Below are 18,638 nucleotides of genomic sequence, written 5' to 3'. Positions count from 1 at the left end.
GAATACTGACCTCATGTAAGACGGGTGACAGAAGGCATCTGAGTGATCAGAGATGAGGAAGAGGGGAGGAGAGAGTTCACAGCTTTCAGGTATGGCAGAAAGAATTGTTACAAGCTTGGAAACCCATCTCAAATTAAACTTGAGTAATGGATTACTGGGCTATTCTGATGTATCCATCTATGCCCATAACTTTCCCTCAAAGGTCATTGTTTCAATAAATGTCTGTAGATAGTCCTAGCTTGTCTTAAAACACTCCCAGACAACCACCTTTATTAACATACACTTTCTTCACTGTCCTTTGATTTAAAAAAAAAAAAAGAAGCAAACAAAACTTCAGTATTCGAGCAGAGCATGGAGCTTTAAGCATTGATGAGAAAAAACACCATCCACTACTTGTAAATGTCCTTATTTAATACCACAGACATACAAGGTAGAGCTGTGCTTTTTGTTTTGGATATTCACTGAAAGGGAAGGATACAATGTTACAATGTAACAAGATGGTCACATTCATTCATCACTAGTGAGAGGAAAGAATGACAGGAAATTTTTGTTGTGTTCAGAATTGGGGTCAGGCAAGAATCTAGGTCTCTGCCTTACTGATTACTGTCTTGGTTTGTTTCACTTACGGCCAGTTCCATTCCCTGATGAAAAGAAAACTGGAAAAGGTGTCTCTCTTATGATAAGGGCCTAAAAGGACAGCAAGTTCAAGTGTCTGCGAGTATTTTGGGGTAGGAAGAGAACCACTTCCCACTTATCTGCTTCCATAGCACAACCAAGAATCCCTGGAATGTCCAGTACACCTTTGGTTGGGGGAGGTAGAAAAACCAAACCAAACCCAACCCAAGTTCTTCTTCCCAGGAATTATAACTATGTAATAAGCCCTTACCCCATGGCATGTGGCTAATTTTACTTCTGGGGTAGCCACAGGACAAATACTCAGTGGTGGCTAGATCTGTGGCATATATATCAGGACATTAGGGAAATCTCCATTGGACCCACCAAAGAAAGAAGTCGTCTAGATAGAAATGGTTTCTTAAGCCTCAGAACAGAATCTGACCTGCTTATGTTCAATAAGGAAGGTGTTTTGGCTCAGATCTTGGAAGTTAGAGAGCTAACAAGTTGCTCAATGTATCCTCCAAAGAACCAGATATCACTCGCTTTAGGATTCACTCCCTTGCCTGACGGTATTTCTGAATTCTTGCTTTTGAACCATAGCTGAGCTATGCATTGCCAGATCTAGTAGCTAATACTCAACTGAGGCTACAGCAATAAACTTGCCACCTTACATTTATTATGGTATCACGTGGAAGAATCTGGCATTTCTCAAAATCCAATTTCAATCAAATCTAGGATATATCAGAAGTTTCCAAGACCAGGGTCAGCATGCCAGAGAGGTTAAATGCTGAGACACTGCTAACGTTTTGAATGAGAGGCAGCAGAATGTTGAGGACCATAGCTGACCATGGAGTCAGAAGACCTGAGTTCTAGTCCTGCTTCTGATATACATGGACTGTAACCATGGACAAGTAAGTTACTTAAACTTCTCAGCACCCATGGCAACTTCCTAAGAATAAGTTGCCTGATCGGTGGAAGGAATCTCCACATGTAGAGTTCCATACACACCAGAATTCATAGGTCAGGACCAAAAGTAGTTGAATAATTCTATGGAACAGAGAGAAGAATTAGTTTTTCAAGTGTACAGAGCCTTGCAGGAAGGATTAGGAATGAGTTTTATGCTGAAGATTCACAGGCCAAGTGATTTTTGATAAGCTAAGGCTGGTCAAACCACTGGAACAGATGTCCTGATATTCCTCCTGACTTCAAGGATTGTACTGATTGACAGTAGAGAGCAGAACCGGCAACCTGGAAGTGCCAGGAGATGTGGTTTCTCCATCACCTACATGTCGTGCCTATCAGACTCTGGCTGGTAGCATTCATTTCTTTCATAATTAAAGACATGCATGTTTCTGGGATACAGAAATTTCGTCCTTTTCCCTGGTGAGTTCAGCATAATTTCCTCAGTTCCTTTTCCCTGCTACAAGAGGCTACCCGGTGACCTGCAGCAAACAGCTCCACCACCTTCCCCCTGGTTAGACCTTTTAATTAATGTTTCCATTAGTTCAGCTGTTGCACATACCACTACCAAACCAAGATCAGGCAGCATATGCTCAGTCTTGAATGAACCCTCTCTGAAGGAAGACTAACAGTCCTTTGCTTTCCTTTCCTTTTTGGCTCTCATTGCCATGATATAGAAGAAGAGCCGAGGAGAAAGAGTTCTCAGGGAGATGGCCAAACAAGGCAGCAGGTCTGCCACCATCACTTCCTTCTTCTTCTTCCCCACAGCTGTGAGAACTGCTTGAGCCACCTCTGCAGGACTTCTGCCACTGGCCGTGGTCTTGTCCATAACTAAAAAATAAAGTCAGAAATCCTAGTACATAAAGCTTTAAGGGAATGTGAAGAAAGAAAAACCAGCTGGTTAAATTTGCCTATAAAGAAGCTACTTGTGCCTCCTACTCTTCTGTAGCAGGTCAACATCCCAACATAAGAGTTTACTGATGTTTTGCTCATCTGTATTTGGTCTATGGTTTCACCACTGAGTAACGGTTCCACTTATGTTTGTGACATTGGACAAATCACAAGATTCCTTCCAGAACAAATGTTGTACAATCTTTCTTTTCTTACTTTAAAACAAAAAAGGTTCAGATGTTCACCAGACTATCCTATACAATAATCCAAGAAAGGCTCCAACTGGTTGAAAAGATGTAACCTCAGCAGGTTGGTTGTACTTTGATTTATCAATTTATTAATAATAGCTACCATTTATATAGAGCTTACTATGTGCCAGGCACTGTGCTAAGCACTTTACAAGTATTATCTCATTTGATTCTCACAACAGCTTTGTGAAATAGGTGTTACTATCCTCATTTTACAGATAAGGAAACTGAGGTGAAGAAACTTAGGTAAGTGCCTGAGGTTACATTTGACCTTAGGTCTTCTTGACTGCAGGCCCCATGCTCTATCCTAGCTGCCTATTATAAAAGCCCTACTGTGTTCTAGGTATTAGAATGAAATATATTCAGTCTCAAGAAAGCGAAGAATCTTCCACAGAGGTTATTGCCATCTAATGTTTTCATCATTGGCATGAATGATGAAAGAAAAAGCATGTTTATTGGGGTTTACAGCAGAAACCATCTAGAGAGGTATGACCAACACCCTGGGAGATAAAGCACTGGCCATGGATTCAGGAGGACCTGAGTTCAAATCTGGCCTCAGACACTTGACATTTACTAGCTGTGTGACCCTAGGCAAGTCACTTAACCCTCAAAAGAAAAAAAAAAAACAATTTGCTCTAATCTAAGATAGGGAAAGACTGACTATAGACAAGTATACCTTAAAAAGATAGAAGGTCATCATGGAAAACAAGCTGATTACGACTCGTGACAAAGACTAGTGATTTTGAAAGGCAGTAGGATACTGGGTGGGAGTCAAATCAAGTAGGCTTTCATTTTTCATAGACAGTATTAAGCTCAACTGCATATCAACCTGATCTAATGATGCACACTCTATAAATATTACAATATAAGGCTGGCAACATTTTTGTTCATACTTCTTGTTGGGTTTTTTGTTTTGTTTTTGATTCATACTTTTTTTGGGGGGGGTAAGGCAATTGGGGTTAAATGACATGCCCAAGGTCACACAGCTAGTGTCAAGTGTCTGAGGCTGGATTTGAACTCAGGTCCTCCTGAATTCAGGGCCAGTGCTCTATCCACTGTGCCACCTAGCTGCCCCGATTCATACTTCTTAAAGCAAGTATTTTGGAAATGTCTGAATTCACATGACTGATTCTTTTTTGTATTATGGTAGAATGGTGATAATTATTATCTTATACTCAGAACTTTACCATGATAAGTTCTGTTGTATACTCTACATCAAAAGATGAATGGCTATGGACAACAGAAGAGCAAAAGGGGGTGGGGGAGGATAAGACTTATGTTGAAGGATTAAGAGAAGTGAAATTCATCAAAGCCTAGCTGAGAAATGGTCATATTAGGTAATGGCCAGCTGTACTTTGCCTCCAGTGAGGGCGCAAAGTGCAAACAAGGCTTGTGAAGAAGCAAGGAGGCTGCTTAACTAAGAACTGCCAACTGCCTAGAGGCTGCAGATGCCTCAAGTCACCCCATCCAGCCTCAATTCTCCCAAGCTCTAGCTCCCCATCACAAACTGCCCGAGGGACATCTCCATCTATTGGACTTGTTTAATAGTCACCTCGAACTTCATGTGTCTAAAATGAACCTATTATCTTGCCCCCTCCTTCCAGTGCCCCAGGTTTGAAACCCTGGAGTCACCCTAAGCTCTCACCTTTCTCACGCCCTGCCTCTCATCACCCTTGGTGATGCCTCCTCCACCGCATCTCTGCTCTCCACCCCCTTCGTTCCACCTCTTCACATTCAGTAAAAACCTTCGTCATGTCTCTTAGAGACTATGGCAACAACTTCTTAATTGTTCTCCTTTCTTTGGGCCTCTTTCCTCACCAAAGCATCCCCAACACAGGTAGCAAAATAATCTTCCTAAGGTACAGATTTTGCTGTTATTCCCCTTACACAAGAATTGTCAGTGGCTCCCTACTGGGTCTGAGATAAGGTACAAGGCTCCTCAGGGTGACATTTAAATCTCTGTACAATCTGGCCCCAGCCTCGTTTTCTGGACAGTTCATATCACTTCCCTTCACATGTTCTATATTCCAGCCAGACCAACCTACGAGCTGTTCCTTGAACTTGGTATTCCATTTCCCACCTCCAGGACTTTGCACAGTCTATTCACTCCTCCTTAATTCCATTGCTTAGAAACCCTCCTTCTCCTAAAGGCTCTGCTCATGGGCTGCCTTCTACAGTAAGCGTCTCCTGAGAGACCTATTTTTGGTTATAGTTCTCTTCCTCCAATTATTTGGTTATAGTTTTTAGTTCTCTCTTTCTCCAATTATCTGGCATTGGGTAGAACATCAGTTCACCAAGGGCAGGCATTGTTTTTCATTTTTGTCTATGTCTTCATCATCTAGCAAAGTGTCCTTCAGAGTCATACACAGAATCTCAGAACTGGAAGGGACCTTTGGACGCCATCTGGGCCTCCTTAGACCTGGGCAAGGACAGCACTCCCACACTTCAACTCTCACTGCCTCTTCCCCCTCCCCAAATATCCAAGACAAGCAATTATCCCAGCCTTCCCATGAAGATCTTTTGACTAGGCAGGGAGTCTAGGGGTTATCTTATAATAATATAGTACTTACTATGTGGCATCAGGTACTGCTAAACGTGTTACAATTATTCTCTCAATTGGTCTCACAATAAACTTGGGAGGCAGGTGCTATTATCATCCCCATTTTATAGATGAGGAAACTGAGGCAAACAAAAGTTCAGTGAATTGCCCAGAGTCACACTGTTAGGAAGGGCCTGAGGCCATATCTGAACTCTGGTTCCCCCTTACTCCAGGCTCTGCAGGGGGTAGGTAGGGGAATATCACCAACCTCACTACTTCACTTCTCTTATCCCCTGAGACAGCCCACTCCTCACATGGAAAGTTTTAATTGTTAAGAAGTTGGACCTTATACCAAGCCTAGAAGTACACCTTGAACTTGTTCCCCCTGCTCCTAGCTCTGGCCTCTAGAGTTAAGCTGACCCACTTTAATCCCTTCTCTAGGACAGGCCTTCCAATACTTGAAGATGGTGATGCAGTCTGCCCATGCTTTTCTTTTCCAGGCTACACATCTCCAGGTCATTAATTGGTTCTTCAGTGACCCAGTGGCTGTGTGAGCTTCTCCTGAATATCTTTTGCTAGAGGACAGAAATCCATTTCTCTTAAGATTTCTTGAATTTTAAAACAATTACTCCAAGGCAGATGTTTATTAAATCAATGGTTGCTGAATGAATCAGTCATGTGAGACCATGTATATCAAGTGCTTTGTTTAGCAATGGCAGTGATCCCTATGGATCTGAGAGTTAGTTAAGAAGTAGTGCTTGGGAATCTCCTTTGGAAATCTGAAAATAAAAACGGCTGGGCAGCTTTCCCTTTCAATTTTCCTAAGCCTTTTTTTTGGGGGTGGGAGGGCGCTATGGGGGTTAAGTGACTTGCCCAGGGTCACACAGCTAGTAAGTGTCAAGTGCCTGAGGCCGGATTTGAACTCAGGTATTCCTGAATCCAGGGCCAGTGCTTTATCCACTGCGCCACCTAGCTGCCCCATCTTCCTAAGCCTTTTACTGAATCCCTGTGGTATATAAGGGCTATGGCCTAGGCCCTAGAGGTGTGAGGATCGAAACAAAATAGTCTTGGCCCACTAGGAGAAGACGTTCTACCAAAAGGAAAAGAGGAGTACTGCTGAGAGTAGATATAAATCCATGCAAATTAATTTCTGGGAGTGGTTAGAAAAACAACTGGGGGAAAGGCCTCTGGTAATCTTTAAGTAGGCAGAAGCAGATGAACTTTCAAGGTTATTCTAAAGCATACTTCTGTGAGTCAGTGAGAGTCCCTATTTTTTTTTTTTAGTGAGGCAATTGGAGTTAAAGTGACTTGCCCAGGGTCACACAGCTAGTAAGTGTTAAGTGTCTGAGGCCAGATTTGAACTCAGGTACTCCTGACTCCAGGGCCGGTGCTCTATCCACTGCACCACCTAGCCGCCCTGAGAGTCCCTATGTTTTATATGGGGTGTCCTAACTTTGGAAAATGACTAATGGGATGGATTGCCAAAGGCACTGGAATTTCCTTCTGTCTTATGTGTAATCAGTCAGTCAGTTGATCAACAAGCATTCATTAAGCAGCTACGGGGTGCTAGCCAGGTGGGAAAGATGGTCTCTTGCTATTGGGAGGTGGGGGTGGGAGAGTTCCCAGGGTAACAGGAGAGAACAGTATGGTAGAAATGGTGCTTGATTTGGAATCAGAGGATCTAGGTTTGATCCCCCACTCTGATAATTAAGACCCAACTTTAGCCAAGTCACTCTCTAGGCCTCAGTTTCCTAATCTATAAAATAAGGAAGTTAGAAATAAAATAAAACAAGTAAGTTGTACCTCTAAGGTCCTTTCCAGATTAAAATCTTATGATCCTATTATTTTATTTTATTTATTTATTATTTTTTTTTTTATGGGGCAATGAGGGTTAAGTGACTTGCCCAGTATCACACAACTAGTAAGTGTCAAGTGTCTGAGGCCAAATTTGAACTCAGGTCCTTCTGAATCCAGGGCTGGTGCTTTATCCACTGTACCACCTAGCTGCCCCCAATCCTATGCTTTTAAATACTGTCTAGAGACATGGGATAGACTAAAAGACCTCTATAAGCCCCTTCAAGTCTTATGACTTCACTTGTTCAACTAAGGGAAAGGATGGGGACCAGACATAAGATTTCTTGGGGACAGTGAACTCCCAGGTGAGAAAACTCCCTCTACCAGTACAGGTCAGCAATTCTCTGAAACTTATTAGTCTTACATGGATGAGATGGCCATAATAGCATGCATATTTATATGGCACCTGCTTTCAAACCTTATAGTGTAGGTAATGCAATTTAATAATACTAATGTATTCCCAGTTGAGGAAACCAAGGCTCAGAGAAGGTAATGGGTGGAAGTTAATCCTTTGCAACAATCTAATTTTAATAGTGGTTACTGTACTTTTGGTTAACATTTTTTTTGTATGGTGCCTGACATCTGTGCAAAAGTAGTAAAAGTAAATGATTAATAAATGTTTTTTGAACCTAACTCTACCCCCCCCACCCCCACCCCGGGGGAAAAAAAGCCAAAACACAAACCTTATCAGTCTTATAAGTTGGGCCCTCAAAGAGTAATTGAGTCATCCAGGGTCCCCCAGTCAGCATATATCAGAGGCAGGTAGTCTTGTCTGAGGCCAGTCTCCAGTCACTGTGCCATGATGCATCACTTTCAACTTATCTAAATATACCTTAATGTTCATCTGTGAGTCAATATCATAGAAAGGGGAGCCTGCTTCTCAGGCTAATCTTGTAACTAGTAAATAACTGGGAATTCAGTTAGCAACATTTTAAGAATTAGAGATTAAAACTGAGGGCCATCTGTTATAGGATTGATTTGAGCTAGCGGGGCCATCCAATCCAACCCCCAGAATAGTGACCCACCAAACCTAGGACCAAGAGGGAGCACAGAATATAAGCATTCCCAGGATTGTTGGTTTTCTGAGTGTGACTGATAGGAAATATAGGCAGAAGAACAGCCAAAAGGCCATGTGTAACTATTAGTCAACAGTCAGAACTCGTTTCTTCATATTGTATTTCTGTTAATATAAATACATGGTAGTATACTCATTGTTGCTCATTTGAAAATGAGCTCAGAACACCATCAAGGCAACCGTTTTGTAAGTATCAATTCTGCTAGCCCTACTCCTTGAAAGTCATTATGCTGTAAGGGAGAAAAATAAGCCATCAAGAAAGGCGTGGCTCCTGACTAGTTTCAATCAGGCTGAAATGTGTGTGTACGTGTATAAATGTGTATGCATATATGTGTGTATGTACATATATGTATATATTCACATATATGGATGGATGGATCTTATATACTTTGCTTCTGAAGATGGATTTCTGTCATTGGTGAACTTCTTGTTAGAATTTGCATGTTAGAAAATACCTGTGCCTCAATAACTTCCCCAAACTCCAGTTTTAGATTTCTAACAACTCACTTCCTCAATGTCCCGTAAGTACCTCAAATTCCACATGTACAAATCTGAATTTATCATTTCCCTTTAAAATAATTTTCCTAGTTACCCAGGTTCAAAATTTCAGAAGCATTTTTAACCCTTTCCTCTTCCTCATCGATAATATCCAATTAGATCCCAAATCCCATTGAGTCTAGTTCCACAGTCTCTCTCATCTCATCTATCTTGTGCTAAGTGTTATAATGGGCTTGAAGTCAGGAAGACCTGCTTCAGATATTTACTAGCTATGTGATGCTGGGCAATTCACTTAATGTTTGCCTGCCTCAGTTTCCTCAACTGTAACATAGGGCTGTAACATAATAGTACCTACCTTTCCGGGTTGTTGTGAGGATCCAATGACATAATATCCTAAAGCACTTAGCACAGTACTTGGCACATAGTAGAAGCTTAGTAAATGCTTATTCTCTTTCTCCTCTCTTCCCAACCCTTATTCATAATATCACCACCCCAATTTGGGTCTTCATTGCTTTTCAATTGAACTAAATATTGTAACATTCTTCTTACTGATGTCTCTGCTTCAAATCTTCATTTTCCAATTCCAATTCCATTCTTCTTCACATTAATTCCAAAAGTATCTAATATATAAGTCGAACTACGTAAACTCCTCACCTTGAGTGGCTCCTTACTGCCCATAAGAGAAAATACAAATGTTGCAGCCTGGCATTTAACCAACTGGATCCAACCTATCTTTCTAGTCTTATTTAAATTTATTCTCCTCATAAACTCTATTTTTCAGCCTCCTACTTCACTGATGCTGCTATTCTCTATCTCATTTGACATTTTCCCACCTCTGTGCATTTGCATATACTATCCACCACACCTGGCAGAGATCATCCCCATGTCTCTGCCCAATGAAATCCTTTCTCTTTCTTCCAGGGCCAGTTCAAGTACCACCATGTCCTCCATGAAGCCTCGACTAACCCACCCCCCACTTACCCCCAAGCTCAAAGTAATCTCTCCCTTTTCCTTCTCTTTCTTAGAGCACCTTGTCTAGACATTTCTCCTTTGTCCTTATTGGCTCTGAATCATATCTATTCATGTCCATATCATATTCCCCATTGGGTTCTTGAGGCCAGGAACTGTGGTGTTTTTCAACTTTATATACCCTCACTAAAACAGTGTCTTAAGCTGAGCAGGCTTACACTAACAAATATGTGCTTGTTCAACTGCAGGAGAATGAGTGACAATATGTCAGGAGCTTCCAGGACAGGAAGTCAAACTAAGTGAGAGAAGTCTCAGAGATCTTGTAGACCTAGACAGACAAGAGGTACTATAGGCCTAGGCAGATAGACATAGTTCAGAGTCAGTAAGAGAGGCAGACCTATGCAGGGTTTAAACTCTGACCCTGACTCAGAGACTGGTTAGTTTCAGCCTGGCTTTCTACTGTCTGATGAGGGTGAATAGGACCTGAGGTATTGCTCTTAACTAAAAAAAAGCTTAAAAGTTTGAAAAATAAATCTTGTTCTTAGAAGGGTTCCAGAATTATTTCTAACAATTTGTAACCTCTGGAATAGCAGCAGATTCAGAGGGAGTAACTGCTGTGTCAACATGGAAGTTCTCTTTCATTTCTCAAGCATAAAGGGAAAAACACCACCACCTTTAAGGTCATGACAATTTGTGGATTTGGTAAACTTACTTAGTTTTAACTGATTCTCATGTCTGAAGGGAGGTATGGAGATTTTTCAAGTTAGGGATGAACTGTTTTTTTTGTGTGTTTTTTTTAAACTATTTATTGGGGCAGCTAGGTGGCGTAGTAGATAAAGCACTGGCCCTGGATTCAGGAGGACCTGAGTTCAATTCTGACCTCAGACACTTAACACTTACTAGCTGTGTGACCCTGGGCAAGTCACATGACCCTCATTGCCCTGCCCCCTCAGCCCCCCCCCTTTTTTTGGTCGAGGCAATTGGGGTTAAGTGACTTGCCCAAGGTCACACAGCTAGTAAGTGTTAAGTGTCTGAGGCCAGATTTGAACTCAGGTCCTCTTGACTCCAGGGCTGGTGCTCTATCCACTGCACCACCTAACCGCCCCACTATTTATTTATTTTGGCAAGGCAATGAGGGTTAAGAGACTCGCCCAGGGTCACACAGCTAGTAAGTGTTAAGTGTCGGAGGCTGGATTTGAACTCAGGTCCTCCTGAATCCAAGGCCAATGCTTTATCCACTGTGCCACCTAGCTGCTCCTGGGATTAACTGTTTTTAAGGTCCTCAGGCACCACAGAGGCCTTTCTCTATCTGATATCACATTGCTTAAACCTGACTGGTCAGGAGTCACAAGATGTTGCTGAGGAAGTAGGGAAATGATTCAAGACTGGTCAGAGTTAGTATCAAAGAATCAACCCTGGGATCTTTTCACTCTGGGGAACTGAGCTATAAGAATCCCATAGTCAAAGGAAGCAGTACTTCGTGATTTCATATGCCTGCAGCCCTCAGTGTTTCCTGTCAGCACAGGGAAATCTGTTCCTTACCTCCATATTTGGATCCGTCTGCAGTTAGGGCATTGAGAGAAAGGTTGGTCTGGATATAGCCAGGGCAGATTACAGTCACATCAATTTCATGCTGTTCCATCTCCGCCCGCAGGCAGTCAAAGAATGCTTGGGTTGCATGCTTAGAGGCGGCATCTGCAAAACATGGCCACTTAAGGAGCACGCAAAGAGAAGGAAACATTGACCCGAAAACAGATCATATCGTTCTTTATGCATTCCATTTTGTAAACCATTTCCTCTGGTGTATTTCATTTAGAAATGTTGTGGGAATTACTCACCTGCTACAGAAATGTGCCCATCTCAGCTTCTCAACTGAAGTGACTGTGAGGCACTGCTTCAGGGGAGGAATGTGGCACCCCTAAACAGGGTACAAATGCCCTAACATATACTTTTAAAGTATAGAGATGGAAGACTCTCAACTGAAATTCATTGTTCTCTAAAATAGTGTTCCGAGCCTTTAAGTTTAAGGAATGAAAGGGTTATTTACCTACCAGCCAGGAAATAGGAATAGAAATGGCTATAAAATTTAGGAAAGGGCAAAGAAAGCCAAATGAAGGAAATTAAGCAGTTATTTCACTCACTGCACTGGGTTGCACTCCTCAGATCAGTTTTTGGATGAGTTCTTTCCATAGGAAGGCAGCAAGGTTTGGTGGAAAGAATGCTGAACCTGGGAGTGTTAAACTCAGTGTCTTGAGATCTGAATCAAGTGCCAACTCTGTCACCTACTGCTTTTCTGATCTTGGGGCACAGTCTCTCTGGATCTTAGTTTGCTCATCTATAAAATGAAGGAGCTGGATTAGGTGACCTTTAAAAATTCCCTCCAGGGCTAGATCTATGCAGCATAAGACTGACCTGATCCAGGGTTTCCAGGGGTATGAGCTGGGGATGGGTGGTGAGGGATTTGCTCCTATCATCAGTGATTCTATGAATTCAGTCTAGTCCTAAGGATTCTCAAGAAACCAGATGCTTACTTTTGGGGCTCCTTAAAGATCTGGATTATTTTTCAGCAAGCATCAAGTGCCAAACCAAAATTGGACACCAAGGCTACATACCAAATGTAACCTGTATCTTGCCAAGGGATGCCAGAACCAGTTTAGGCTCCCTAGAATTCTTGGGCCTGGGATTTTTCTATAGATAGGGTCTTAAAGAGCTGCAGAATCCTGGTTGATAGCATCCTTATGCTTAGTCAGTTCCAACCTAATCTCAAGAGATTGGTGAGATCTTGACCACATTTAATAATGCAATGGGACACATGTCTGTTCGATTCAATTCTGTATTGGGTGAATGCAAAACCAATGGAATGTGGCAAAAGTGAAAATTTATCAAAATTAAATAAATGACCTAGTTTTTAAGAAATAACTTAGAAAATAGATTGGTAGTTCCGTGCCAACAGGGAATTATAACAGGTGGATAAAAGGAGAAAGATACTAATTTTATAAAATCACATTTCCAATTCCAATTTTTCTGGACACATCATGTGACCAAATTTCGCTTTTCCTTGAAAAGTTATATTTCTAACCTTCATTTTAAAGTGTCTTCAAGAACGCTCATCACTATTCTTTGCCTTCCCTTTAGTTGAGGGGTTCACAGGTTGGAAGCATGCAGAACTTTGAACAGGACCTTTTAGATTTCAATAAAGGATTTGAGGAGATACTTACATGCTGATCTGAAAGGAATACTGATTTTGCCCTGAATGCTGCTAATCACAACAATGTGACCTTGTTTCTTCTCTATCATGGAGGGCAGAATTGCTAAAGAAAGAGAAAAAGCCTTAGAATATGACAGATCACAGTCATGGCAGCTAAAAAGCAAAATAAATAAATAAATGATTTTTTAAAAAGCCATTATGCTAAACAGATATAGCTCACCAGAACATCTGTATAATCTTAACTGGGCTCTTACTGCAGCAAGGCAACCTTTTTTGATCTCTCTAATCTCTTTGTGCTCTCATTCACCAATGGCCAGCTTGTTCCAAACCCTTTCAAACTTCCTGAAGCCTCTGATGGCACCCTCTCCCCCGACCCTTTCAGCTGAGTACCTTGCCTTATACTTCACCAAAATACTGGAGACATTTAATCTCTCTATCCTCCCCTCATCTCATTTCCCCAAAATCATCCTGCACTATCTCCCTCTTTCCAAACTCTGAGGGATAAGGTGTCCTTCCTACTTGCCAAGGCCAGACCCTCTATATGCACCCTAGAACCCATCCCATCTTCTCTAGCACATTGTCTCCTCCATCATCCCCACTGTCTTACTAATTTTCAATATCTAAATATATCCTGGTTCCTTTCCTGTTGCCTAACCCTTTCAAACCTCCGGAAGCCCCTGACAATCCTTCCTAGCTGGCATTTTATATCTGCTCTCACCAATGGCTAAACTCCTTGAGAAAGCCTAAAAAGTGACGATTGTTTCATTTAGCTTTGTATTACCCAAATAATCCTTTACTCATAAAAGGCACAAAGAAAATAGGTGTTCAATGAAGGAATGATTGACAGCTTTAAATGGTAAATTCAATGCCCCTTTACCCCTATGAATAAAATTAACAGCAAGCACTAATCAAATTAAAAGCAGTGCTTACTAAGTTCTCTCATGTAGGGTAAAACCCTAATTTCTGTCCCAAAGGAGATTTTGACCAATAACAATTCAGAATGAAAAGGAAAACAGTAGCAATGGAACTAAAACCTGGGGTAGTATCTTGAGATGAAGCTATAAACTAGAGACAGCAAAATTTGGACAGATGAAATAACCAATAGCCAAACTATTATGAAAACAAACATTCTAACGTAAATTATGGGATGGGAAAGAGAGACTTGATAGAGGGTAACTGAACAAGGGGCCAAGTTAATTCCAAAATGACATTCCTCTATTTAAAAGAAATCCATAGTCACTGTACCTTTTGTTAAGGCAACTGGACCAAAGTAGTTTGTCTCCATCACTTTTTTGTCCACCTCCAGGGTAGTATCCATTATTGTGCCTCGATAGCTGATCCCTGCATTATTGATTAATATGTCCACATGACCAGTGTATTTTAGGATTTCATTCGCTGCAGGGACTATAGTGTCAGAATCAGCAAGGTCAAAGACTACAATATGAGGCTTGTGTGTCTGAATTTGAACAAACAAAACAGTAACACAATTCAGCTTCTGAGCAACAATCATGTGATCAACATATTTACATTTTGCAGAGCTATGGAAAACCAGAAAAGAATCAAACATTTTAAGAACTTCAAATGTGGCCAATTTGATCTTTGTTACGTAGGACCTCAGAAGATGTACTGACCTGGAATAAAATTAACCAGTTTATAATCACCTTCATTCATCTTCATGCCTGTTAAAGCATTCCTTGCATGGAAGGCTTCAACCTGATATAAGAAGCTTTCAGCTTCAATCACAAATTATTCTTCTCAAAAGGCGATAATATAGGGAACTTCTTAGCAGCGAACCCAAGATATTTAATTACCAGTCTATCTTGCAGGCACACTGGCCATCCTGGAATAACCGAGATCTGTTACTTCTAGTAGGATCAGTATATTCAAGCCCAAAAGACATGTATATTTTGCCATTAGTTACATATTAAGAGGCACCTACAAGTCTCTCCAAAGAGATTAATTTTCATTCCTTAATCCTTTATGTTCGCCAGTAAAACTCACAGAAGAATGTGCTGAAATCCTTTATGCTCATCATAATCTGACTTTACTTAGGAGATGAAAAGCTAACTATTAATAAAGTCAATTTTTAATTAATCAGAGACCAAGGTTATGGCTTATCTAGGATCTTTTTTTGGGGGGGGCAATGAAGGTTAAGTGGCTTGCCCAGGGTCACACAGCTAGTAAGTGTCAAGTATCTGAGGCTACATTTGAACTCAAGTCCTCCTGAATCCAGGGCCGGTGCTTTATCCACTGCACCATCTAGTTGCCCCCTAGGATCTTGATTGTTATAACAATTATCCCTCTACAGGTTGACTGCCTTTTGGCTACAGTCATCAGCTTTTCTCCTGAAAGAATGGCAGAAGAAAGAAAAGATGGAACACACATATACTGATTTTACTATGACAAGTGACTCTGATGAAAATTTGGTATGAGAAGGGCTTGAAACTATTGATGTCAATGATCCTTTCGACAGCTGTCTTCTGTTTCCTTGACTGTACTATACTAGGGATATTGGTATATGTGGGACGAGGATGAAGTATGGTTTGGACTAGACATGTCTGAAAGTCAGGAATCAGGTCTGTGTATTTCCTTTTGTATAACTAGCAAGACAGCACACACAATTAGGAAGGTACTTAAAAGCCGTTGATGACAATGAAGACTAAAATACAGAAAAGGAACAGGAAGTTCTCAAAACAACGAAATGCAAGCTATCAATAGCCATCTGAAAAATCGCTAAAATTAAATGAGAATTAAGACAATTTTGACGTTCCAACTGACACATCACATTGGCCAACGTGACAAAAAAGAAAACTTGACTATTGTTGGAATAGTTTCCAGAAGATGGGCCAACGGATGGTTGCTGGTGGAGCTATAAATTGGTCCAGTTATTCTGTCTTTTCAAGTGTTGGATCATTTCCTTTGTTTTCCAATATTGATTCACAGATGCCTGAACGTGTTTACTAGATCCAGGGACCATATCTGCTTCAGTTACAAATGTTTTCCCTGTTAATTTATCTGCTTTTGTTCAAGGTCTTTGAGCTTTCTCCTTCCAGAGATCTTTGGTAATTTCACTCTTTTCCCCCCTGATTTCCCTCTTCTCTTTCTGATTCTGTCCCCGATGATAGTGATTTCCTTGGGGGCTAGATCTCAGAGTCTTGGCCTCCTTCCATGCTAGGCAATTTACAGTTTACCAGCCTAGGCCTCTGCCCCAAGTGACTTTTGGGTGGTCAAAACTGCCCCCAGATGGATGGTGTGTGCTTTCCCTCATGCTGCACAGCCTTCCATACACACGGTGTCCTGGTGATGCGTCCTGCTTCTTCTGTTCTCCAGTTCTCTGGCCACCACACTTGTGCTCTGGGTTGTCCACCCTAGCACTGGAGGATTGCTATCTGTGTGGGCACTAGCAGAACTGCTGGGCTGGTGCTACAGGGTTATCTGCTCCCACACCAGCAGTTCAGAGCTTTGCAGTGCAGATGCTACTGGGTTATGGCCTCCAATATGCTTTTGTTGCTAACGGACTGCTGGCTGGTTCTTGCAGCTTGAGTAAATTTCCACACCCTGGAGCCAGGTCTCCACAGCACTGGAAAAAGGGAAGAAAGACTGGGTGTGGGGTTAGGTTATTTTTGGACTCACTTGTTGGGTCCTTGGGTTGGCTGGTGCACCCTCATATGTATGGGGTGTTTAGGAGGACTAGTAGCTCTGGTGTGAGGGCTTGTCCAGCCCTTTTCAAGGATGCCTGTCCACTTTTGGCGACCACCTGATTCACCCGACTCTCACCTGTGGCTCCAAGAAGCTGTAGTATGCACAGTGACGACACCCTGGTAAACCACCATTGCACACTAGCTAAACCAGGTTGAGGGGTAACTGAGAGACTTCAAAACTGTTACGGGTCAGTTAGGGGAATGTTTACCTCAAGCATGTGAAATGGGTGGATGACAACTATTTATTTGTTCCAACAGCCATGCTGTTGGAGACGTCAAGGTCAGCCACTGCATCCCCAATCATTGTCAGCTGTCTTGATTTTTGTCCTGCCTTCAATGACTTCAATGACTCAGAGAGAGACAGAGACAGAGACAGAGAGACAGAGAGAGACAGAGAGAGGCTGATGATTTTGTGTAACTTAAATCCAATTTGCACACAAGACATCATCCTGTGAAGTCATTGGTCCTTTTCAAAAACAAAAGACAAACAGGGGGCAGCTAGATGGCAGAGTGGATAGAGCACCAGCCCTGGAGTCAGGAGTACCTGAGTTCAAATCTGGCCTCAGACACTTAATACTTAACTAGCTGTGTGACCCTGGGCAAGTCACTTAACCCCAATTGCCTCACTAAAAAAAAAAAAAAAAAGACAAACAGCCTCAATGCTAGCAGCATGGGAGGTCCGGGCAGGGTGCTGCTGAACGACCTCAGGGTCAGTAAGCCTTAGTTCATGGTTTTTTTGTTTTGTTTTCTTTTTTAACTCCCTTCTGGATTTTGAATATCCTAGCCCATGGAGACTGCTGAAGCTGTTTTATCTTTGGCACATTATTTCTGTTTTTGAGAAGTTTGAGAGGTCAAAAGGATCAGAGAAGGGTACAGCTAGGTAGTGCAGTGGATAAAGCACCAGCCCTGGATTCAAGAGGACCTAAGTTCAAATCTGACCTCAGACACTTGACACTAGCTGTGTGACCCTGGGAAAGTCACTTAACCCTCACTGCCCTGGAAAAAAAAAAGGATCAGAGAAAATAACTAGTCCTCCATCTTGTCACTCATGTTACCCAGAAGTTGCTTGATCCAGCCTTTCTAGACAACAATTTGGAACTATACTCACATCAGAAAATCACTAAATTGTACGTATCTATTGACACAGCATTACCACTACTACGAGCCTAAATCCCAAAGATATCAAAGAAAAAGGAAAAGAACTAACATGTAAAAATGTTTATAATAGCTTTTTTGTTGTAGCAAAAAATTATAAAAAGAGGAGAGGTTCCCATCAATTGGGGAATGGCTAAACAAATTATGGTATTTGGATGTAATGGAATAGTTAGATCAAGAGTAGTGTGAATAATAAATCTTCTGAAGTGGTTGCATCACTTGAATTTGCACTGCACATATAAACTGGGCCAAAACCAATGATCAAATTTTACAAAATATAACTTTAAATAGTGCAAATTCTAATACATGCAACAACTTCAGTTGATTATTATTTGCACTAATCATGACCTAGCTGTATTGTTGTGCCATATGAAATGAGGAAAGGAACGGTTTCAGGGAAACAGAGGAAAACTTATATGAAGGGAAGCAGAGTGAGGTGAACAGAACCAGAACAATTTGTACCATAACAACAACATAGTAACGACAACTTTGAAAGCCTTAAGAAATCTGATGAATGAAATGACTGACTATGGTAACTCCAGAAGAGTAATAATAAAGCATACCTGACAGAAGTGAGAGAGACTTAATGAGGAGAATGAGACATGTATTTTCAGACATAACAAAAATGAGGATTTGCAAATGTGAGCATTTGACTCTGCTTATTTGGTTTTTTTGTTGTTGTTGTTTTTTGCAGGGCAATGAAGGTTAAGTGACTTGCCCAGGGTCACACAGCTAGCAAGTGTTAAGTGGCTGAGTCCAGATTTGAACTCAGGTCCTCCTGAATCCAGGACGGTGCTTTATCCACTGCACCACCTAGCTGCCCCCAAGACAGTTTTTTTTTTTTTGGCGGGGCAATGGGGGTTAAGTGACTTGCCCAGGGTCACACAGCTAGTAAGTGTCTGAGGCTGGATTTGAACTCAGGTAC

The 18,638-nt window shown here is 41.6% G+C and overlaps 1 protein-coding gene across 2 annotated transcripts in view; it reads right to left on the bottom strand.

Moving 5' to 3' along the window:
• Nucleotides 1-740: 740 nt before the first annotated feature.
• The window catches only part of DHRS7B (dehydrogenase/reductase 7B), a 67,908-nt gene continuing 50,010 nt past the window's right edge, over nucleotides 741-18,638 (bottom strand). For both annotated transcript variants that reach the window (XM_043985507.1, XM_043985514.1), the window contains exons 4-7: nucleotides 14,103-14,313; nucleotides 12,868-12,960; nucleotides 11,192-11,344; nucleotides 741-2,406 (exon numbers count right to left, since the gene is read on the bottom strand). In XM_043985507.1, the coding sequence (XP_043841442.1) occupies nucleotides 2,201-2,406; nucleotides 11,192-11,344; nucleotides 12,868-12,960; nucleotides 14,103-14,313 (663 nt within the window). In that variant the 3' untranslated portion in view covers nucleotides 741-2,200. The remainder of the gene's footprint in view (nucleotides 2,407-11,191; nucleotides 11,345-12,867; nucleotides 12,961-14,102; nucleotides 14,314-18,638) is intronic.

Source organism: Dromiciops gliroides, chromosome 1 (assembly GCF_019393635.1).
Source record: "Dromiciops gliroides isolate mDroGli1 chromosome 1, mDroGli1.pri, whole genome shotgun sequence".
Classification (NCBI taxonomy): domain Eukaryota; kingdom Metazoa; phylum Chordata; class Mammalia; order Microbiotheria; family Microbiotheriidae; genus Dromiciops; species Dromiciops gliroides.
Note: the sequence above shows the minus strand (reverse complement) of the source record. Positions and strands in the feature narration are given on the sequence as shown.